The sequence below is a fragment of the Sceloporus occidentalis genome, unplaced genomic scaffold (assembly GCF_023333645.1).
Source record: "Sceloporus occidentalis isolate IW3139 unplaced genomic scaffold, rSceOcc1.0.p SCAF_1, whole genome shotgun sequence".
Taxonomy (NCBI): domain Eukaryota; kingdom Metazoa; phylum Chordata; class Lepidosauria; order Squamata; family Phrynosomatidae; genus Sceloporus; species Sceloporus occidentalis.
In genome coordinates, this window is record NW_028316981.1 from 74,995,095 (window position 1) to 75,018,923 (window position 23,829).

The 23,829-nt window shown below is 41.4% G+C and overlaps 1 protein-coding gene and 1 long non-coding RNA gene across 4 annotated transcripts in view; both read left to right on the forward strand.

The window, feature by feature from the left end:
* The first annotated feature begins 1,801 nt into the window (after positions 1–1,801).
* Positions 1,802–8,345, forward strand: LOC149321606 (uncharacterized). 2 transcript variants are annotated; one of them, XR_016278082.1, is made up of 4 exons: positions 1,802–1,857; positions 4,146–4,235; positions 6,079–6,454; positions 6,553–8,345. It is a non-coding gene; the product is annotated as an uncharacterized LOC149321606 (long non-coding RNA). The 2 variants fall into 2 exon arrangements; XR_016278084.1 differs by lacking the exon at positions 1,802–1,857 and adding an exon at positions 2,236–2,305.
* A 1,457-nt stretch (positions 8,346–9,802) lies between these two features.
* The window catches only part of ZMYND10 (zinc finger MYND-type containing 10), a 31,195-nt gene continuing 17,168 nt past the window's right edge, over positions 9,803–23,829 (forward strand). The window contains exons 1-7 of one of the 2 annotated variants that reach the window (XM_089525432.1): positions 9,803–9,935; positions 14,385–14,493; positions 14,577–14,693; positions 18,685–18,738; positions 20,672–20,824; positions 22,812–22,900; positions 23,715–23,815. In XM_089525432.1, the coding sequence (XP_089381558.1) occupies positions 9,835–9,935; positions 14,385–14,493; positions 14,577–14,693; positions 18,685–18,738; positions 20,672–20,824; positions 22,812–22,900; positions 23,715–23,815 (724 nt within the window). In that variant the 5' untranslated portion in view covers positions 9,803–9,834. The remainder of the gene's footprint in view (positions 9,936–14,384; positions 14,494–14,576; positions 14,694–18,684; positions 18,739–20,671; positions 20,825–22,811; positions 22,901–23,714; positions 23,816–23,829) is intronic. The other variant, XM_089525441.1, reaches the window with a different exon arrangement.

A 23,829-nucleotide genomic window follows, 5' to 3' on the forward strand; every position in this document is an offset into this window, starting at 1 on the left:
GGACTCATTAGGGAAAAACAATAATGCTAGAAAAGGTTGAGGACTTCAGAAAGGGATGGGGACCACATGCCAGAAGAACGGACTCAATTAAAGAGGCCACAGGCCCGAATTTGCAGGACCTGAGCAAAGCAGTGGAGGACAGGGAATCTTGCCAGGATTGCCATGAGTCAAGGTCGACTTGAAGGCAGTTAACAACAGCAACGTTTTCATGCGGGGATTGCATGAGACTTGAAAATTATATTTCATAGGGTTCCTTCAGGGTAAAAGGGTGGAGAAAGGCTGGAACAGGGAGGCCAGATGTTCTCACTGCAAAGGAGGACAAGGCACTACAAATGTTGGGCATTTGAGGAAAATGTAGGACATTACAAATTGAAAACAAAGTACTAATATACATAATCCATGCTTAGACATGCTCAAAATGGAGGGCATTGTGGAATTCCTCCTGGACCGAAGGTTGAAATGTAGGGCATGTCCTAGAAAAGTGAAGCCCTCTGGTGACCCTGGGCTGGAAAGGGGTATGAACTGACAATAGAAGTCTATGAGGAAAAGGCTCTGTGGCTGCTCTTGCCTGAAGGCCAGGGAAGGCTGTTCCTTGGAAGGCAAGGGGCAGAGCAGCTCTAATACAGTCATGGCAGCTGTTGAGTGGAGTAACGGGGGCACTGATCCCCCCCCCATAACTAAGAAGCCCCCTGATAATGAAACAGATATTCCGTCACCTTCGCCTGGAATAACTGCAACCTACTAGGCGTTTTGGGGGAATAATCAGGGAGCCAGTCATTGTGATTCTTGCTTCAAATGTATCATTCACTTGGTTACTGTATTCCATTTTATACACATTCACTCTTCCTCTCAGCCAGTTGGTAAAGTAATAGCAAGCCCTGATTCAAACAAAATTTGGGATGCCCTTTTTCCTCGGACATGGCCTACATTTTAGCATTCTCAGGGGGACCAGACGTCCTCCTTTTCCAGGGGGAATTCCAAAATGTCCTCCATTTTGAGCATGACCTAGATGCATGAATTTATAGATGAGTGTTTTTCGTTTTTATTTGGCCATGTCCTCCATTTCTGCCTTCTGTCCAGGAGGAGTTTCAAGAGGATGTCTATTTTGAGCATAACTCATAAATTGATGAGTATTTGGGCTTTCCATCGGGCCATGCCCTCCATCCCGACCTTGTTCCTCCATTTTGAGCAGGACTAAGAACCATGCATTCATAGTCAAATGACTCTTCTTAGCTTATAACTTGGCCACGTCCTCCATCTTCCTTTCCCAGGCCTTCAATCCCAACCTCCTTTCTAGTGTGAGCCCCACAACGTCCTCCATTTGGAGCTAAGAGGCATGGGTTTAGATTTCTACGAATGTCTTCAGCTTATTATTAATGTTAGGCCACGTCCTCCAATTCCCAGGACGTGCCTTACACCCGAGCCTTCCTGTCCGGGAGGAATGCCCAATGTCCTCCATTTTGGGCATGATGAACAAGAGAGAACCAAGAGCACATATCCCTATGAGTCTTGTCATTGTGGTCATTAGCTTTTCCTTGGCCCTGCCCCCCCCCTTCTCTTCAGAGGCCCTCCATTTTGCAGCCTCTTGGCCAGGAGGCCTGGTGGTCACTCAGCCACCCCCCTTGGCTGGGCTGCGTCCTGGGTAAACCCCAAATGTCCTCCATCCGAAGGCCCAGCCCAGGACTCCTCCTCCTCCTCCTTCACTTCTGGAGGCGGGAGGGGATTGGCGGAGGAGGCAGTGACGTCATCGCGCCCGGAGCTGCGCCTGCGCCGCCCTGTCCGAGGAGGAGGAGGAGGAGGAGGAGAAGGCAAGAGCAGGACTGAAGAGGAGGAGGAGGAGGAGGAGGCCTCTCTGGGGTGAGTGCCATGGAAGGAAGGAAGGAAGCAAGCAAGCAAGGCAGGCAAGAAAGAAAGTTAAAGCAGGCTGTGGCCAGGCACTGTGGGCTCCCCAGGAAGCAGAAGGCAAAAGTCCCCCCCCCCGCCAAGTCCTCCCTTAATGCCCCCTGCCTGCCTCCACTCCCTTCCTTCTCCAGGGGACCACAGCTGATCCTCCTCCTTTCCCAGGACGCGTCCTCCATTGCAGCCCTCCAGCCAGGAGGCATTCCAGAATGTCCCCCAGTTTGAGCATGGCAAAGAAAGCAGGGAGATAGATAGATAGATAGATAGATAGATAGATAGATGAATGCTTTTTAGTTTTTATTTAGACATGTCCCATTATTTGTCTTTTCCCCAGGACACGTCCTCCATTTGCCCAGGAGGAATTCCTCAGTGTCCTCCATTTTGACTATAGCATGGATGTGTGTCTGTATGTATGTATGTGTGTGTGTGTGTGTATGTGTATATATATATATATATATATATATACACACATACTTTTTAGCTTTGATTGGGTGACGTCCTGGCATTTGTCTTTTCCCCCGGACATGTCCTGCATTTCAGCCTTCTCTCCAAGAGGAATTCCAAAATGTCCCCCATTTTGAGCATGGCAAAGAAAGCATGGAGTTATATAGAATGTTTGTAGCTTTTATTGGGTCACGTCCCTGCATTGGTCTTTTCCCCAGGACATGTCCTCCATTTTAGTCTGGTGCCCAGGAGGAATTCCCCAGTGTCCTCCATTTTGAACATGGCAAAGCAGCGTGGATGCTCATTTCTTCTCAGGGCTTTGAGCTTTCATTTGGTCATGTCCTCCTTCCCCCCGGACATATCCTACATTTCAACCTTCTGTCCAGGAGGCATTCTTCAGTGTCCTCCATTTTGAGTGTTTTTAGGTTGTATTTAGTTATGTCCTCCATTTCAGCCTCCAGTCCAGGAGGAATTCCAAAATGTCCCCCATTTTGAGCTTGGCAAAGAAGCATGCCATGGATTTAGATTTGGATTTATATAGGAATGCTTTTAGCTTTTATTTGGTCATGTCCCTTACATTTTTCTTTTCCCCAGGACATGTCCTCCATTTTAGTCTGGTGCCCAGAGGCATTCCTAAGTGTCCTCCATTTTGAACATGGCAAAGAAGGACGAATTTGCATTTCTATGAATCTTGGGGTTTTGTTTTTTGTCATGTCCTTCATTTCAGCCTTCTGTCCAAGAGGAATTCTTAAGTGTCCTCCATTTTGAACATGGCAAAGAAGCATGGATTTATATTTATATCAATGCTTTTTGCTTTTATTTGGTCATGTCCTCCTTTTTTCTCCAGGACATATCCTACATTCCGACCTTCTGTCCAGGAGGCATTCCACAATGTCCTCCATTTTGAGCATGACCTAGAAGCATGAATTCTCATTTCTTATCAGTGTTTTGAGCTTTCACTTTGTCATGTCCCTACATTTGTCTTAAGCCCCCCCCCCCCCCGACATGTCCTCCATTTCAGTCTTGTGCCCAGGAGGAATTCCTAAATGTCCCCCATTTTGAGCATGGCAAAGAAGCATAAATTTATATTTATATGAATGCTTTTAGCTTTTATTTTGGCATGTCCACCATTTTTCTTTTCCAAGACATGTCCTACTTCTTTCCAGGAGAAATTCTAAAATGTCCTCCATTTTCCGGCATGGCCTGCCCTAGAAGCATGAATTTGTATTTTAGCTTTTATTTTGTGTCCTCCACTTTTTCCCAGGACACGCCCTACATACCAACCTTCTGTCCGGGAGGAATTCCTAAGTGTCGTCGATTTTAAGCGCGGCAGAGAAGCACAACTTTCTATTTCCATTAGTGTTTCTTAGCTTTTATTTGGTCATGTCCTCCATTTCAGCCTTCTGTCTAGAAGGAATTCCAAAATGTCCCCTATTTTGAGCATGACCTAGAAGCGTGAATTTGTATTTCTATGTATATTTTTAGCTTTTATTTTGTCATGTCCTCCATTTTTCCCAGGACATGCCCTACATTCTAACCTTCTGTCCAGGAAGAATTCCAAAATGTCTCCCATTTTGAGCATGGCAAAGAAGCACAAATGTATATTTCCAGGAATGGTGGGGTTTTTTTTAGCTTTTATGTGGTCGCATCCTCCATTTTACTTCTTCAGGCCACGTCCTCCATCTCCACCTTCTGTCCAGGAGGAATTCCAAAATGATTTTGAGCATGACCTAGAAGCATGAATTTATATTTATATGAATGTTTTTAGCTTCTGTTTTGTCGTGTCCTCCATTATTTTCCAGGACAAGTCCTCCATTCAGCCTTCTGTCAAGGAGGAGTTTGACAATGCCCCCCATTTTAGGCATGGCCTAAAACCATGGATTTACATTTATGTGAGTGTCTTTAACTTTTAGTTGGTTCATGTCTTCTATTTTTCTTTACCAGGACATGTCCTACATTTCACAATGTCTTCCTTTTGAGCATGCCTAAACAGCACTTATTTACAGTTATATTAGTGATGTTGGCTTTTATTTTGGAATGTCTATCATTTTTCTTTTCCAGAACATGCCCTAAATTCCAACCTTCTGCCCAGGAGGAATTCCAAAATGACCTCCATTTTGCTCATGACTCGGAAGCATGAATTTATATGCCGGTCATGTCCTACATTTCACAGTGTCCTCCATTTTGGGCAGGGCTAAGAATCATGGATTTACATTCTTTTTAGTCATATTAGCTTTATTTTATTTTATTTTATTTTTGGAATGTCCTCCATTTTCCTTTTCCAGGACATGGCCTCCATTTCACCACTTTGTCCAGGAGGAGTTCCAAAATGTCCTCCATTTTGAGCATGAATAAGAAGCATGAATCTGTATTTATATGAGTGTTTTTAGCTTTTTGTTTTGTAATGTCCTACATTGTATGGTGACTAGCCCTCCTTTGTGATTCTGACATCTGCTCACCTTGACCCTCCTTTTTCCGTTCTGATTGCTGCCTGCTGTTCCCCAAGATTAGTTCTGGCAGATAGGAGAGCTTCCCAACAGCTCTTAAGATATGTTTGCAAGGACTGGGAGCCAAAGTAGCTCCCAGCAAAGAGGAGACTGAGAAGGAGGGAAGCCCCTTCCCCTTTCCTCAAATTAAGCAACCAGCCAGATTGAGATGGAGGGGGGAGGCTTCAAACAAACCCAAGGTAGTAGAAGGTTTGGCACTCCTTTTTTGCTTTCAATCTCGGAGCTGCCTGGAGATATTTAGCCTAAATATCTACCATGGCTGTATCCTATGAAATCCTGGGATTTGGGAGTTTAGGGCAGCATGCTTAGCAATAGCCAGAGAGCTCCACTAACCCCTATATTGTTGTTGCTTTGTGCCTTCAAGTCGCTTCCAACCTAAGGCGAACCTATTGCAGTTTTTTCTTGGCATTTTTTTTCAGGGTTGGCTTGCCATTGCTATTCTCTGAGGCTGAGAGAGTGTGGTTTATCTAAAGTCACCCATTGGCTTTACAAAGGCCCCATACAGACTGCCAAAATAAAGCTGCTTTGGGTCACTTTGGAGGTATGCTGTTTAACTGATGCAAGTGTCCTAAGAGTCTGGAAGCTGCTCCAAAGCTGTGCTCCAGTTCTTAGGACTGGATTGTGGCTTTGGCATAGCTTCTGGACTCTTAGGACGTATGCATCATCTAAATAGCATCCAAAGTGACCCGAAGCAGCTTTATTTTGGCCTGTCTGTATGGGGCTAAAGTCAAACCGGGATTCAAATTATGGTCTCCTGGTGTCCTAGTTCAACTCCCAAACCACAAATTCCATAGGATGTAGCCAGGACAACTATAGTGGAATCAGTAGGGAGAGAGATCTTGTAGCATCTTTGAGACTAACTGAAAGAAAGAAGTTGGCAGCATGAGCTTTTATAAACTTCAGTCTACTTCCTCAGATGCATTTGGCCATTGCCATCCAATGCATCTGAGGAAGTAGACTTAAGCCTAGGAAAGCTCATGCTGCCAACCCCTTTCAGTTAGTCTCATTGGTGCTACAAGATCTCTCTGCAGACTGATTCTACCGACTAACATGGCTGTATCCTTGAATTCTACCACTATAGTGGAATCATACAGCTATAACTGTGTACTGTGAAGGGGCTTCTGCTGACTTTCAATCCTGGAAGCAAGGTGATTTAGTTTAGTTTTATATGTATGTGTATCCTATGTGTAATTTTTTTCTTTCTTTTTTCTCTTTCTTTTATGAAAAGGAATCGCCACCACTTCCGCCCTCCTTCCGAGGCTCTTGCATCCTCTGCAGAGTGCAATCTGCACTGGGACAACCCACGACCCACCTGTCCTTTACATTGCTGGCTGCAGACACACCTGCGGATCATTCAAAAACAACCCAGCAAACTGCTTCTTGCTTCAGGCACAGATGTGACTGTAGGGCCTTTGTAGCCTTGTCTTTCTCCTGCCTTCATCCCTGAGCCTAGGGTTAAAGGTGTTGAAAAATGCCAAAACGTAAATGCCAATTTAGTGATCGTTTATCAAGTAAATATAAGTTATTTAAAGATGGTAGAACTAAATATGAAGCTGAGTGCCTCATTTGTCCTGCAGGAACATACATTTCTGTAGCCAATAAAGGTAAGTCAGTTAAAAAACATTTAACTTATATTAAAGATATGTCAATTTAAAAAACATTTTAAACATATGCTCTCCATTTCAAAAAACTCTCTTTTCAGGGTCACAAGATTTGGAAATTCACCTTCAGTCCCAGAAACACAAGCGGAATGCCCAACGTTGCAGCGCTATTACAGATATATCAAGTTTTTTCAGTCAATTATCAGAATCTGCACTATTAATAAATGCAGCAGAGGCAGCTCTGGCATTTCACACCGTTAGCCACCATTCATTGTATCGATCTATGGATTGTACACCTAAGCTAAATGCTGAAATTTACTGTGACTCTGATATCGCCAAAAACATGTCTTGTGTTAGGACAAAGACTGAAGCTATAATAAACAAAATTCTCGGGCCGCATTCTGTTGATGTGACAATACAGTGCTTGAAAGAGATATCATGTTTTGGGATTACCACAGATGGCAGCAATCATCTATCTCTGAAAATGTTCCCAATTTTAATACAGTTTTTTGATTATAAAGCAGGAGGTATTCAGAGTCGAGTTATAGAGCTTAAAACAATTCCCAATGAAACTTCAGACGCCATTTCCTCCTACATAAGTGATACACTAAGACACCTTGATATTGCTGACAAATGTGTAGCGTTTGCTGGTGATAATACAAACACTAATATGGGGGGCTTTAAAAGGGCTGAGAGCAACAGTGTTTTCACCAAATTAAAGAAATGCGTGAACAAGAATGTTGTAGGGATAGACTGTCCAGCGCACATCCTTCACAATACTATTCAGCATGGGGCTGACAGCTTGGGAGTTGATTTGGAGTGCATAGTCATTAAACTGTATAATTATTTTTCCATTTATACAGTCAGAACAGAACAACTGAAAGAATACTGTGAATTTGTTGATACAGACTACAAACAGTTACTGTCCCATACTCACACCAGGTGGCTATCTCTGTTTCCGGCCATTTATAGAATACTTGAGATGTATGAAGCTTTGCAATCCTATTTCTTATCTTTGCCTAGTCCCCCTAAAATTCTGAAGGACTTTTTTTCAGCCAGGATGAGTAAGGCGTACCTGTGGCACCTCCATTCATTAATGTCTGTTTTTTATGACAATATCAAGGAGATTCAAAAAGAAAGAAATTCCATCATTGACATAATCAATATACTAGAAAATGTCTCTTGCCTGCTAGAGAACAGGTTAGAGAGCTCCTTTATTTCCCTGAAGACTAAAGAGGTGTTGGCAAGTGCCCGGGAGGAGGGATTTGGTAGCGAAGTAGATTGTTTTATGGAGGAAGCAGTATCTTTGTACAGAGAATGCTATGGTTATTTAAAGAAATGGAGTGTCTCGTTTATAGATTTTTACTGTTTCAGATGGATGGATTTGAAAGAAAAGGTACTGATGAAAGATGTGGAAACGTGTATTAAGTTTCTAAGTAAAAGAGGGGTCAAGATTGATGATAAGAAATGCAGTGACCAGTTGTCTCATTTGAACACGTTTCTTGAAGAAAACAGCACAGATCTTGAAAACAGGTCATGTAATGACAAGTGGGTTAAATACTTTGGGAGTAGCAAACACGAATGTCACTCAGAACTGCTGAAAATGGCAGAATATTTCTTTTCCCTGCCAGGACACAATGCAAATGTTGAAAGGGTTTTTTCCTTCATTTCATCACAATGGACAAACGAAAGGAATACTTTAAATGTAGATTCGGTCAAGGGTTTGTTGCTAGTAAAGTACAATTATAAGCATTTGTCTTGCTCAGAGTTCTATAAGTATATTGTAAGCCAACAAGGCATTTTAGCAGAGATCAGTTCATCATTAAATTACGGCTGAGTACCTGATAATATTCAGTATGTGTAATATAGTTGTAAATAAACCATTTGAAATGAATTTATATTTACATGAGTGTTTTAGCTTTTATTTCGTAATGCCCTACATTTTGCGGTGCCTTGTCCTCTGCAGTTCTGACATCTGGTCACCCTAAGCAAGATAAGACACTTTGAGGGGATTTAAACCTGGGTCTCCAAGGTCCATGGAGAGCCAGCATGGTGTTATGGTTTGAGCCCTAACATCCTCTATTTCTAGGCTATGATTCTGGAGACCAGGGTTTGAATCCTGGTTCGTCCATGAAAGCCCACTGGGTGACTGTGGGCAAGTCACACTCTCTCAGCCTCAGGATGTGAAAGGCAACCCCCCTGAACAAATTTTGCCATGAAAACCCCACGATAGGATTGCCTTAGGGTCCAGCATAAGTCAGAAACTCCTTGGCCCTGCCCCACCCTGCACAGGGTGACCAGATATCCTCCTTTTTCAGGACATGTTCTCCATTTTAGCTTTCAGTCCAGGAGGAATTTCAAGTTGTTTTGAGCATGACTAAGATGCATGAATTTCAATATATGTTAGTGTCCTTAACTTTTATGTTGATGTGCCCTCCATTTTGCTTTAATGTCCTATACTTTGCCTTGTTCTCCTTTGCAGTTAAGACACCTGGTCACACATGCAGCTTGGTCCCAGCTGGGCCATGAAAACCCATTGGGTGACCTTGGGCAAGTTGTCCTCTCTCTCTCTCTCTCAGGGTGACTAGATGGCCTCCTTATCCAGGACATGCCCTCCATTTCAGCCTTTTGTCCAGGAGGAATTCTCTATTTTGTGCAGGATTAAGAAGCAGCATGGATTTACATTTCTATGAGTGTTTTGAGCCGTTGTCTGTCCTCCATTTTTCTTTTCCAGGACGCATCCTCCAGTTCTGCCTTCTGTCCAGGAGGAGTTCCAAAATGTCCTCCATTGTGAGCCTAACTAGGGTGGCTAGCCATCCTCTTTTTCCAGGGCATGCCCTCCATTTCAGCTTTGGTCTCCAATTTCCTTTCCTGGGATTTATATTCATTATGCCCTCCATTTCCCCTAAGTGCCCTCCATTCTGAGGTGCCATGCCCTCCTTTCCAGTTAGGGCACCTGGTCACCCAGGTGTCCTCAGAACCAAGGCACCACAAAATGGAAGGCACCCAGGGGAAATGGAGGACAGTGTGGCCAGAAAGCTGAAATGGAGGGCGTGTCCTGGAAAAGGAGGGCGCCTGCCCACCTTGCTCTCAGCCTCAGAGGAAGGCAAAGGCAAGCCCCCTCAGGAGACCCAAAACCTTGCCAAGAAAGCCCCATGGCAGCTTCAATAAGGCTTTTTCCCACTTGAAGGCCCACAACAACAACAACGACAAACAAAGCTCTCTCTCTCTCTCTAAAGCCCAGTGGCGCCTGGGGATGCATGCCCGGCAGTTGCCTCTAGGGGGCGCGCGAGTGCAGCGGCGGAGGCGGGGAGCGCTGGTTGTTGCCATGGCGACCGCGTGGGGCCTGGGCCTTTTCCTCCGGGCGAGGCGCCACAGCCGCCATGGAGGACGCGCTCTGCCCCTCCGTCTTGCTGCCTGGCGAGGTCGAGGCCTTGGTGGACTCGCTGAGGGCTTTCCCGCTGCGGGAAGTCGGGGGCTACGGGTAGGAGGGAGGGAGGGGGTCCTAGGAGGTGGAGGGAGTTAGGGAGGGCTCAGGCCAGGCGGAGCAGAAGTCGTCCTCCTTTTCCAGGACACGTCCTCCATTCCAGCCTCCTCTCCAGGAGGAGGAGTTCCACAGTGTCTTCCATTTGGAGCAGGACCTAGAAACATGGGTTTACATTTCTAGGAGTGTTTTGAGCGTTTTATTTGACCATGTTGTCCTCCATTTTCCTCCCCCCCCCCCCCAAACACACGTCCTCCATTCCAACCTTCTGTCCTGGAGGAATTCCAGAATGGCCTCCATTTTGAGCAGGATAGAGAAGCAGTATGCATTTACATTTATAGGAGTGTTTTTGGTTCTTATTATGTAATGTCCTCCGCTTTTCTTTTCCAGGACACGTCCTCCATTTCAACCTTCTGTCCAGGAGGAATTCCACAATGGGCATAACTAAGGTCCAAACCAGACTGCAGAAATAATCCAATCGGAGAGTGCTTTAACTGCCCTGCTCAGTGCTAGGGAATCCTGGGAACTATAGATTATTTTAACACCAGAGCTCTCTAACAGAGAAAGCTAAATGTCACTCAAAACTACAGTTCCCAGAATTCCCTAGCACTGAGCCAGGGCAGATAAAGCACTCTCAAATTGGATTATTTCTGCAGTCTGGTTTGGACCTAAGAAACACAAACTTACAATTATAAGAGTGTTTTTGGTTTTTATTGTGTAATGGCCTCTATTTTTCTTGAATGTCCTCCATTTTGTGATGCCTTGTCCTCCTTTACAATTAGGACCTCTGGTCACCATGGTTCATCTCCCCCCCCCAGCACCCAAAATGATCTGGCAAAGTTGGACCACCAAGACTGCTACACAGTTGAACTTCCTCAGGAATTATCGATCAAAAAGTATACTAGATGGCCAAGCACTAAAATAATTATAATCATCATAATTGGTAGTATTGTTGCCTCCCTATGGATTAATGCAGCCGTTGTGGTTGAGCTTGTCCGAGAGTAATAAAAGGGCAAGTCACACTCTCTCAGCCTCAGAAGATTGCAGTAGGAGACCCCTTCTGAAGAACTTGCCAAGAAAACCCTGTGTTAACTTCACCTGAGGGTCGCCATAAGTCGAAACGACTTGAAGGCACACAACAACAACAACAACAACAACATGTCCTAGAAACTTGGTGTGGTGTAGTCGTTTGAGTGTTGGAATAACACTCGAGACCAGGGTTCAATTCCCAGTTCAGCCACGAAACTCAATAGGTGACCTTCTGCAAGTCACATGCTCTCAGCCTCAGGAGAAGGCAATGGCAAAGCTCCTCTGAACAAATCTTGCCAAGAAAACCCCGTGATAGGGTTAGGGTAGGGTTGCCATAAGTCAGAAACAACGACACACAACAACAGCAACAATCTGTCCCAGAGAGCCAAAGTGGTTTAGTTGAGTGTTGGACTACGACTAGAAATCGTGGCTCAGGTCCCCGCTTAACAATGGAAACCTAATGGGTGACCTTGGGTGAGTCACATGCTCTCAGCACTCAGAAAATCCTGCAACAGGATCACCTTAAGGCCTCCCTAAGTCAGAAACAACATGAAGGCACACTACCACAATAACAACAACAGTCTGTTCTAAGCGCACTAATTTAGGAGGTGAACACATGGAAGGCACTTCTGTGTAGACATTGTGCTTGTAAAAGTCTTCATATTATCATCCTTATGTTTCAGTAGATAAAGGATGGGGAAAGTAATTTGTCCTTCTCTCCCTGCGGTGGCTCAGTAGTTAAGGTGCTGGCTCTGATGACTGCAAGGTTGGCAAGTCGGCAGTTCAAGATGCAAGTGCCATGTGATGGAGGGAGCTCCCATTACTAGTCCCAGCTTCTGCCAACTTAGCAGTTTGAAAGCATGTAAAAGTGAAAGTAGATAAATAGGTACCACTTTGGTGGAAAGGTAACAGCGTTCCATGTAGTCATGCTGGCCACAGGACCATGGGGTTGTCTTTGCTAATGCTGGCTCTTTGGCTTAGTAACAGAAATGAGTACCGCCCCTACAGTTGGACATGACTTGACAACCTTGTCAAAGGGGAATACAGTATGTTTACCTTTACCTGCAAGTACCTGCAATTAGGCAAATTCCTCAGCAACAGGAATGCCAGTTTTGAATCTCCCTACCTTAAAAACAGTTCCAAGATTTTTGATGAACATACACCAGAACACAGCTGGTGAGCAGATTGGAGCAGAGTAATCCTTTGCTTTTGCATGACATGTTAATCCAGAGGATCTATTTTCCACCCAGCCGTCCAAGGTGGTCCTATGTATGTATGTGTCTTCAAGTCACCTGTTGACAACAACAACCCCATATAGCTTTTCATTCAGTTTTCTTTAGGCAAGGAGTACTTAGAGGTGATTTTGCCAGCCCCTTCCTCCGAGATATACCTACAGCACCTGGTATTCGTTGGTGACATCCCATCCAAATACTAACTACTAACCAGGGCTGACCCTGCTTAGCTTCCAAGATTGGAAAGGATTTGTTGCATAGATAGTTATAGTGCAGTTGTTCTTTGAGATGCAGCTCCTTTGTCATTAACACACACATGACAGGCAGAAATTGAACACATATTACTTTCACCTGTTGGATTTCTGCTTGACATGCAGCTATGAATGTTATATTTTAACTATGTATATTTTTTTTTTCCTTGACATTCAGCAATTAATTTTACTGCATATTTTAACCGTATAAATCACTTTCCCACATATCCTGGTGTCCTCATGAGATGGGATAAAGCCATGGCAATCACTGGTTGAGAGACTGTTTTTTTTTTAAAAAATGCTACTTCAGCTAGAGGTATTATGTCAAATCTGGAGCTAAATCATCCCTGTGACTAAGTACGAGTGGATGCTTGAAAGATGGTAAATCCCATTAAGAATTGTGAAGGCTTGGGTCCTAAAGGAAAGATTTTAACTGCTGGAACATAAAATCAGGAAGAGATGCCATATTAGAGCCAGGCTGATATTTCAAGTATCTTATCTGGTCTGCTTTTGCTAAACTCATGTAGAGAAAAGAGTTAGCTGAAGTTTTAATTTTAGTTACTAGGTTGTACAGTATCTGTTCTCTTACCATGTTTTAACCAGCAAAATAGAATCTAAAGTAAAGGATTCCAGAAGGAACTGGGAATAAAGAATCAACTTCAGACAACAAAGATACTTCATGAAGAGGTGCAAAATCTTCATGATTATTAGCTTGAGAAGAATGAGGTAGTCACGGGAGTGAAATGCCTTTCTCTTCAGTTTCACTGGAGCCCAAAATGTCTCTTGCAGGTTCTGGGATGCTCTAAAGTAAAAATATTCTTAACACTGAAAGGATTGGTAGTTTGGTGTGTCTGAAAGTGTTAATAACAGGTTGTTGGCACCTGCAATAAGCATTGAATTACTTCCCCCATATAAATTAACCACTTCTTCTTTTTAAATTACCTTTAGAAATGTAACATATAAGCCAAAGATGACCTACATAGTGCAACACAGATCAGGAATGGAGAACCTATGGTCTCCTAAATCAATGTTTCTCTTGCTCTCTTATGTGGGACATCAGCAATCTTTTTTTCCTAACATGCCAGGGGCCAGTACCATATTTGTGCCCATTAGCTACAATCATTTTTCCCCTAGAAACTCTCAACAGACTGGCAGTTGATGGTTCATGGACGAGTGCTAGTCTTTGGGACCAACACTTTTAAGTAGTGCTGCTCTAGATGAAGGTGGAATCCCATTCCCTTCAACCTCTGCCAGCCTGGCCAATCATGAGTGTAGCTGGGATATGATTGATTGATTGATTGATTGATTGATTGATTGATTGATTGCCTTTCTGCTGGGATGGGATCCAAGGCAGGTAATTGTTATCAGCCACCTTTCCTTGCTACCGTTTCAGTATTTGTGATGGAGGGCAAGGTTGCAAAATCAGTGAACCAAGTGCTTCCCATTTTCTAACGTGTAATAGTGAGGGAGTAAATAGGATTTAGTCTGTTCAGAATAGAAAACTCTGAAGATTTACTAGATAATGCAACTGACTGAATACAGTTCCTAAAGAAGCAAGCGCTCAGTCCCCTAGATTCCTTTCCCCTTCAGCTTCAACTAAACTCACAGACTTGTGTCTGCCAACTAAGAATTACAATAACACCTTTCCCTGCTTCTCCCATTAGCAAAAGAATTTCACATTCCAAAACCAGAAACAAAGATAGTGTTCCAGTCGTTAATTCTAATTCAGAAAATATCACCCCTGCCTGTTAGCTGAACAAATTGTTTAACAAAGAAAGGATGTATATTCCTGTGTAACAGATGGCAAAAAGAATGGCTGGGAAAAGGTTATCATTTCAGGCTGAAATTGTCTCTGGTGGTGTCAGTCTTTGGTAGCTGAGAAGAGATAGGGTCAATATTAAGACCTGAGTGCTAACAGTTCTCACCCTGCTTCTCAGGTGGTTACGGCAACATGAATATATTGAAAAGCTGAACATGCAGGCAATACTGAGTGCTTCTGCTGGGCACGAACAGCTCCTCACTGAATCTCTTGTGAATAATGTCAAGGTATGTTACATTGCAGCTTGCAGCTTTCATGAAAGAGTCAGTGTGGTGTAGTGCTTTGAACATAATCCTTTTTATTTGTGTAGATTCCAACTCTTATTCAAGAATTAATCACTGTGGAGATCTGGAAACAGAAAATCTTCCCTATACTATGCAAGCTGGAGGACTTCAAACCAAAAAGCACCTTTCCCATATATCTAGTGGTAAGTATGAGGTGGAATTAGATTAGACTTCTACATGTTTATATTTTTAGCACACAGGCATTTGTAAGATGTCATAAAATGATGATTTTGCTTCAGGAAGCTAGTTTGACCTACTTCCTATCACAGTGATCACTACTATGAGAATTTATGTAGAATTGGCATAGAAAGTGTTTTCAGGCAAGTTTACGTGAGAGCTAATAATGTTAGAATTTTAAAATTGGGTGAGCAAATTGAGTGCAGTAGAAGGGGGACATCTGTTATTCTGAATATAGAAAATTACTGTATATACTTGTGTATAAGTTGACATCATACAGCATATAAGTTGAGGGCAGGTTTGGGGGCCAAAATCAGGGAGGTATTTTGAGATGACCCGTGGATAAATAGAGGATAAAATGTGGGTCTCAGTACCCTTCCTCCCCTTCTGCAGCCCTTTGGGAGACAGCTGAGCTGGGGAGCAAGCTTTAGAGACAAGTACTCACTCTTCCTCCTCCTCTGCAGCCCAGCTATGGGAGACATCCACACTGGGGAGGAGGAGGGGAGGCAAGTATTTGCCCCACAATCCTTTGCCTGGCTGTCCCTTTGGGAGACAGCCAGACTGGGGAAGAGGCTCCAGGGTCCAGCCTACTACCGTATTGATCAGTGTATAAGTTGACCCAGGTTTTTGGGTCAATTTTTTAGCTTTTTTTTTACTTATATACAAGTATATACAGTAATTTAACCCTTTACCATTTGAATTTCAGTATATAACAAACTGATTTATTTCAAGCAAGTTATAGTGAATATTAACTACAGTTCATCACTTTGAACAACACAAGTTGTGACTGAGAAAGTGACAGTATTCTAGAATATTATGAATACCTGAAATCCTGCATCCAGTTTTGGGCATCCCAATTCAAAAAGGATGTTGACAAGCTGGAGCATGTCCAGAGGAGGGCGACCAAAATACTGAAAGGCTTGGAAACCATGCCCTATGAGGAGCGACTTAGGGTGCTGGGTATATTTTGTCTGGAGAAGAGAAGGTTAAGAGATGGTTATGGTAGCACTGTTTAAATATTTGAAGGGGAGTAATACTGAAGATGGAGTAAATTCGTTTTCTGCTACTCCAGAGATTTGGACACAGCAGTGGATGCAAACTACAGGAAAAGAGATTCCACCTCAGCATTAGGAAAAACTTCCTGACAGTAAGAGGTGTTTGATGGTGGAATGCACTGCCTTGGAGTATGGCAGAGTCTCCTTCTTCAGAGGTTTTTAAACAGAGGCTGGATGGCCATTTGTCAGGGATGCTTTCATTCTGTGTTCCAGCATGGCAGGGGTTGGACTGGATCAGGGACGTAGCTAGGATTTTAGGAGGGGGGGGGGGTCCAGACTAAGTGCCACCATTATAATGGGGCCTGGGTGCGGCAGCACAGCAGCACACACCATTCATGTTTCTAATGGAAGGGGGGGTCCGGACCCCAAGGACCCCCTCCTTGGCTACGTCCCTGACTGGATGTCCCTTAATGTCTCTTCCAACTCTGTGATTCTATGCTTCTATTCTGAGCTCATGCTTATATAAGAAAAATGGAGCTTGATGGTATAATGCTGAACTGTGTTTGTGTAAGTGCTTCTCAAAGTAGGGGTCTGTGGACCAATGCTGGTCTGCAAGTATTCACTGCCAGTCTGCAGCAAGTTTGCAGGAAAGAAATAAACAGTTGTAGTCAATGGACACAAAATAATTGATCCCTGGCACATGGGAGGGTATTCTGCCAGTCTCCCACACCAGTTTCAAGATGCACTGGTTTCTTTGATGTGTTAACAAATGGTGGTTTGTGTTTCTTTTCCTCCTCCTCCTCCTCCTCCTCCTCCTCCTCCTCCTTCTTCTTTTTGATATACATTCAAATGTGTGTCTTTAGACATCCAGTCTGATACTTCAGAGGGATTTTTAAAAACACCCAAAACCCAAAGCTTGACTTCTTAGGGGGTAAAGAGAATTGACCATCATTCAAAAGGTAGTAGTAATATAGTACTTATTTTCAAGAGCACTAGCTGAGCACAGGCATTTATGACTTTAATATTTCCATACAGTTGAAATGCTCTTCAACCTATGGTTAGGCATTCACTTATGCTTATTTAATTTCAGCCACTATTGAAGACTTTTTTTACAGACAAGCATTTTCCGATTAATAATAAATAAAATATTATTTATTTATAACAATAAATAATATGCCTGTGTGGTATAGTGGTTTGAGTGTTGGACTGCGACTCTGAAGACCAGGGTTTGATTCGCTGCTCAGCCATGAAACTACTGGTGACCTTGGGCAAGTCATACTCTCTCAGCCTCAGGGAAAGGCAATAGCAAACTTCCTGTTGCCAAGAAAACCCCATGATAGGGTCACCATAAGTCAGAAATGACTTGAAGGGATGCAACAACAAACAAAAAGTAATAAATTACTGTTCAATGTATTTGTTTCTACTGTATTTTTTGTATTTGCTTGTTTTAATCTACTGTATATCACTCTGCAGCCTGCAATATGACACAATTAATTAAATAATTAATTAATTAATTGCCATAATAAATAAATACCATACAGACTGCAACTCCAGTCTATAATCAGATGTTTCAATTAAGATAATGGTTTCTTACCATATTGCCTATGTTAATTAGTATATCTTAAGATAGGAATGTATAGGTTAACAACAACAGTTCAGAGAGGATGCAGTGTTAATAACGTAACTGTCACTATTAGTGCTTCCTGGATTTAAATTTCCTCTGCCTCACTTTCTGCAACCTGGCCCTACCATTTGTACTATATATCAACTGAAATTCTAAATAACACTTCATGTATAATGAACTGAGTGATAACATACTTTGTGCACTAGTAGGCTGTAATCATTCATTAAAGTACCAAAGGATTTTGTGGTTTTAGTAATTCCCTGCATCTCCTGTCAATCCTTCCAATTCAGTTCTGACACATTATTGAAAACTGAAAGCTTTAAAGAAAAACATATAGAAAAATTAAAAGGTTTTAAAAATTAAAATTGACATTTTAATATTGTCTTTCCATTTAGGTTAGACAAGAAAAATAATTAAACTTATGTATGAGTGCTTCTGTAACTGTAAGACTGCAGGCTCAACATAAAGGTGTTTGTATAGGGTCACTATGCAGTTTCCTAGAGCCATGCTTTCTTTGAATTATCATAATAGAGGCTGAACTATCATAATGAAGCCTCTTTTTCCAAATACATGCTTCCTCTTTCCAGAATAGCAGAATTTAGGGAGCATCTTAACAGTGTCCCAACTTACCCTGGGTTCTCAACCGTGTGACGTCTTTTTATATTTTGTCACCAGGAAGGCTGAAAAATGGACTGCTGTTCTTAATCAGTTTATTTGCATCTACAGTGCAGTACAATATCATCTAAAAATCTACAAAACAGATTGAGCCAACCTAAATGCACAAAATATATGTTGTAAGCTTTCAAAGCTCTACTGGCTCCTTCATCACTTAAAGGTGTTAAAAATCATACAAGAGAAAGAAAAATATGACAAGGTTAAGTTACAAGTCTACATTTTGCCAAGTTGTTGTTGTTGCTGTTGTTGTTGTTTTTAAATTTTATTTCCTGGCCATTATGACTCTGTCTTCCAGTAACCCCATAGCGAGAAAAAGGAGTTGCTTGTCTGCATGGATATCCCTCCATACTATCTTCACTGAAAACAATATCTTGACAAAATGTAGGCCTGTGACTAACATCGTCATATTTTTCTTTCTCCTGTATGATCTTTAACACCTTTGCCTGATGAAGAATACAGTGGAGATTCAAAAGCTTGTGACAAGTATCTTGTCAATTTTTATTTGATTCAATAAAAGTGTTTGGCAGATTTTGGATGTTACTGTACTTTAGCTATCTGACCAACATGGCTATTCCTGGATATGTTTTCTTAATATTCCAGTGATGTTTATACTAAGCTTAATTTATATTTAATTTATGTTTTGTTATATTCTATCTGTTTCAGCTGCGTCATGAAGCTTCAATTATTAACCTCTTGGAGACAGTGTTTTTTCACAAGGTAGGCAGTAACTTTAGGCTCAAATATCATAAACAAAAATCCCAAGTGATCATTTAGATCACTCTAGATAAATTATGATAAATTCTAGATAAATATTTTGGATGGAGACCTTTTACTACAGCAATATGATCTGGGGGATAATTGTTGTTATGGACTATATTCCTTCTGAGTTAAAATTAGAAAACATAAAATCTTGTTCCATCACAATGGCAAGTTAATGCCATTTAACACACCAGCTTGAATTTGGCTCCAGCTGTTATTCCAGGAAGTACTTCACCTGTCAGTGCTTCCTTCATGTTCAGAACATGAATTTAAAATATCTACACACGTTATTTAGTGCTCAAAAACCTGTTAATCTTTTAAAAAGCTATAGAAATGCCACAAAAATAATTCATATGTTTAGAGCTCCTCCATTGACAAACATGAGCTTGACAGATTTATGTGACTTCACAATGCAGTTATAGATATTAAGCCTTCAAGTTGCACATTGACCCAATAAGATACTGAGGTTCATGGATAACTTTGTTGCTTAACTGTTGTTGTTAGTGCAAAGTTTAGATACAGACCTACGTTGCAGTTCCCTGAGTTAACTTGCTGTTGCCCCTTAAGGACCAGGAATCATGAGCTTATTTCACGTGATCCAATGTGGTCTCTCTGATATTTAATTGCCTATACTTTAGTTTTGCAGAATCATAGTGATGCCTGCTCTGAACCAAGAATTCTTTAGATGTACAGTGGTACCCCGGGATATGAAAGCACCGCCTTACGAAATTCCCGGGATACGGAAAAATCCCAAAGAAAAAAACTGTTCCGGGTTACGTTTTTTTTTTCGGCTTACGAAAAAAATTTTTGGTGCTTTTCGGCGCTATTTCGCACGAAATCGCGGCTTTTAGCGCTAGCGCCTATGGCATTTCGGCTTGCGAAGGCTTTTCGGGTTACGAACGGCGCCGCGGAACGGATTAAATTCGTAACCCGGGGTACCACTGTATAGAAAAGAAACAATCTCTCTTTTCTATGATTAACATAAGAAACAGCAACAACAACAACAACAACAACAACAACAAATCTATTTGTATCCCGCCCAATCAACGAGGAATCCGGGCGGCTAACAACAGTGGAAGTACAATAAAAATACAATAAAAACAAACTAATCCCTTCCCAGCCCCCCAGCCATATAAAGCAGACAATAACAATAAACAATATCAATACAGTGGTAATAAATAAGAAAACATAAGAACGTTACAAGTCAAACAAGGTTAATAAAAAAAATCCTCTCCCCAACCCTTCAACACAGGTCCACATCAAAACAATAGTAAGCAAATTAAATATAAACATAACATGACCCATAGGAAATCAGAACCAGTGTCAAAAGATTTTATCAGTTTACCTCAGTTATTCATTGCGTAACTCTTCAAACGCAGTTATAATAAATTAAATAAATGCTTATTACAAAGAACAATTGCGTCAAAGAGAGAGAGAATATTTTCGGACTAGACTGGAACATTTAGCAAGTGTCAGTCCTTTCCAGTATATTAGTTCCAAAAAGCAGAGGACTGCACCTGGTGATGATTCCAGAAGGTACTTTTCCCCTTGCATTCCTGCTGCTAATCTAGAAGTATCAGTGTAATTCAGTCTTTCCCTGCCTTTGCCCTATCTGCCTCATATCTCTTATAATCCCATGGTTCTTGGCCAAGTATTTGGACAAGACAGCATTTGTCGTCCTGGTCAGGCAGAAAGGGATCTTGAATAAGAAAGCAGTACATCTAACAAGTTGAATGTTAGGATTACCACCTTGACAAGTGTTCCCTCTCCCCAAAGATACACCTCATGCTTCCAGTGACAAAAGCAGCTTAAGGGATCTTGTCATTTTCCTTCATTCTGAAAAATTGGTTCCATATCTCCTAAAGAATCCAGTATTTCTGTCATTTTACAGGAAATCTGTGAATCTGCAGAGGATACCATTCTGGACTTGATAGATTATAGCCATAGGAAGCTGACCTTACTAGTTGCTCAGAGTACCAGTGGGAAGAAACCAGTGGACCAAAAGCTTGTGGCTGAACATCTTCCCAATCCTTCATCTATGCAAGTGAGACAAAGTTACAATTTCTACCTCAGGTATTCTATTTTGGTAAAGGCAAAATTAATGTTTCTGACACCCAAGACAGAAAATTCAAATGATGTCTGTCTGTGCTGTAATTATTATTTATATTTTATTTATTATTTATGTTTATTAGGCAGCTTACAAAAGAAATTCTGCAAGTATCATACGTGCAGTAAGATTTCTTAAAACATCACAATCAGATTCTGACATGCAGATCTTAAGACTAAATAAAAATCCACATGAGCCAGCACAATAGCTAATCTGCAAATCCAGGAATTAAAAAACAAATGATAGGAGAAAAAATTAGCTCAGTACTATAAGTACTGACAAAAATATACATGATAATTTTACAAATACAAATGCTTTGCAGTCCCCGTAACAGATAACAGAGCACTTAAAAAGGAGTGCCCTGATCACTAAAAGGTAACATGGGTTTTTCAAAAACAAGTCATGCCAGACTAAACTTCCCTCTTTTTTGGATACAAGCATGGTAGATGAAGGGAATGCTGTGAGTGTCGTGTATCTTGAGTTCAATAAGGCTTTTGACTAGGTCTGCCATGATAATCTTGCAAAAAAGTTAGTAAAATTTGTACTAGACAATGCTTCTGTTAGGTAGATCTGGTTGACTGACCAAACCCAAAGGATGCTCACCAACTATTCCTTTTCATTCTGGAGATGAACCCTGGTGTGCCACAGGGTTCATATGTTGAATAAGCTATGAATATTTTATAATGTAGATACTGTTGCAAATTGTACATTGTTTAGTACCTCTGTTGTAACCCGCTTTGATCTCCTTGGAAAAGCGGGCTATAAATAAACAGTATTATTATTATTATTATTATTATTATTATTATTATTATTATTATCATATTTATCAGTGACCTGGATGAAGAAATAGAAGGCATGTGTATCAGATTTGCAGATACCACCAAATTAGGATGAGTAGCTAATATCCCAGAGGACAGGATCAAAATTCAAAATGATCTTAACAGATTGAAGAACTGGGCCAAAACTAACAAAATGAATTTCGACAGGAATAAATGTAAGGTACTGCATTTAGGCAAAAAAATGCCTAATGCAGAGCTACAGGATGGTTCACACCTGGCTTCACAACAATGTATGTGAAAGGGATCTAGAAGTTTTAACAGACCACAAACTGAACATGAGTCAACAGTGTGATGCAGCAACTTAAAAATCTAATATGATTCTAGGCAGCATCAGTAGGAGTGCAGTGTCTAGATCAGTGGTTCCCAACCTGTGGGTCGGGACCCCTTTGGGGATCGAACGACCCTTTCACAGGGGTCGCCTAAGACCATCAGAAAACACATATTTGCATGTAGCAATGAAAATAATTGTATGGTTGGGGGTCGCCACAACATGCGGAACTGTATTAAAGGGTCGCGGCATTAGAAAGGTTGGGAACCACTGGTCTAGATCAAGGGAACTAATAATACTACTCTAGTCTCCTTTAATCAGACTTCACCTGGAATACTGTGTCCATTTCTGAGCACCACAATTCTGGACATGTTGGAACATGCTCTATGAGGGGCAGCCTAAAGAGCTGGGTATGTTTAGCTGGAGAGGAGAATGTTAGGAGGTTAGGAGGTGACATGATAGCCAGGAATGCTTTGATTATGCTTCCCTGAATGGCAGGGGGTTGGACTGGATGGCCCTTGTGGCCTTTTCTAACTCAGTGATTCTGTTATTCTAATTAAATACATAACCCCTAGGGCTATGATAACAGATTTTTAAAGGCCTGGGGCAGGATTTTAAAAGCTTTAGCTTGATTAAAGAATAGTGTTGTAGGTGTCAGATTGCCTTTCCTTGGCTTGCATTCTTTATCTTGCGGTTGAAGAAACCAACTTGAGAATTTTCTAGTTTTCTTGTTAGCGGTTGGAAACATCACAGTAGTTAAACTATAGCTACGTATCTGAAAAAAATTCCTTTGTTATATGACTTTTTCTGCTTTCAGGAGTTAAAGAAACAAGCTGAGGCAATGGAGTTCGAAATATCACTGAAAACTCTCTCAGTATTCCGTTTCATTACTGGCCTGTTAGACAGGTACGTTAAATTTTCATCACATGGAAGAGATTTTTCCCCCTCATCGGTTTCTTAGTTCAGAAGTTCTAAACTGGTTCAGAAACTTCTAGTAATTCATAAACTCTTTTCAGATAATCCACAGAAAAGAACAGTCAGGAATATTTGTCTTTGTTCTTACACTTCATATATTTTTTTCTGATTTTTGATCTTACAAAAAAGGGAGCTCATTTTGACCAGAGCCAAAAAGATCCTTCCTTAAGACCATGCTGGTAGGAGTCCACTCTTTTTTCCCCTAAACAAAATTCTGTTAAAGGGGTCTTCTCAAAAACCTGAGCCCATGATGTTCAAAATATTGCTCTTATTTTGACGATTATTGTAGCGCTGAAGAAGATATATTAATAAAATGTGAATTGTTTATATGCTTAAATTTGAAGAAGATTTATAAAGTAATCTGAGAAATTAAAGTAGTCTGAGATTTATAAAGTAGTCCAAGAAATATTCCTACTAGTCTTCAGGGTCTTTCATGAAGAAATGATCTGAGGACTGCTGTTGTTATCTTGTGTTTTTGAAGGCTGGGCAATATTATTTCTAGCTTTGTCTGTCCCTTCATATAGTAACTCTCTCTGAAACTGATTGTATTCATTCTCCAGCATTTGTGACAGATTTTATTCTATCATGACTAAATCTGAGAATTTGTTGTTTTTGGTCACTTACATTTTTGTAAATTAATTTCAGTAATGTGAACCTTGAGAGTGGTAAATCTCCTAGTTTATTGTTAAAAAAAAAACCCTGCCATCTCCAGTATATCTGTTTTCTCTGCCATATGCTTTGTCAGTTTACCAGTGAGTGCTGTGACAAGGATGCTGAATACCCACAACTTTCCATGTCTTTTGGTACAGTTGATAGAGCATTGTCCGTGGAGCTATTGTGAAGAAGGTAAGCATTACAGG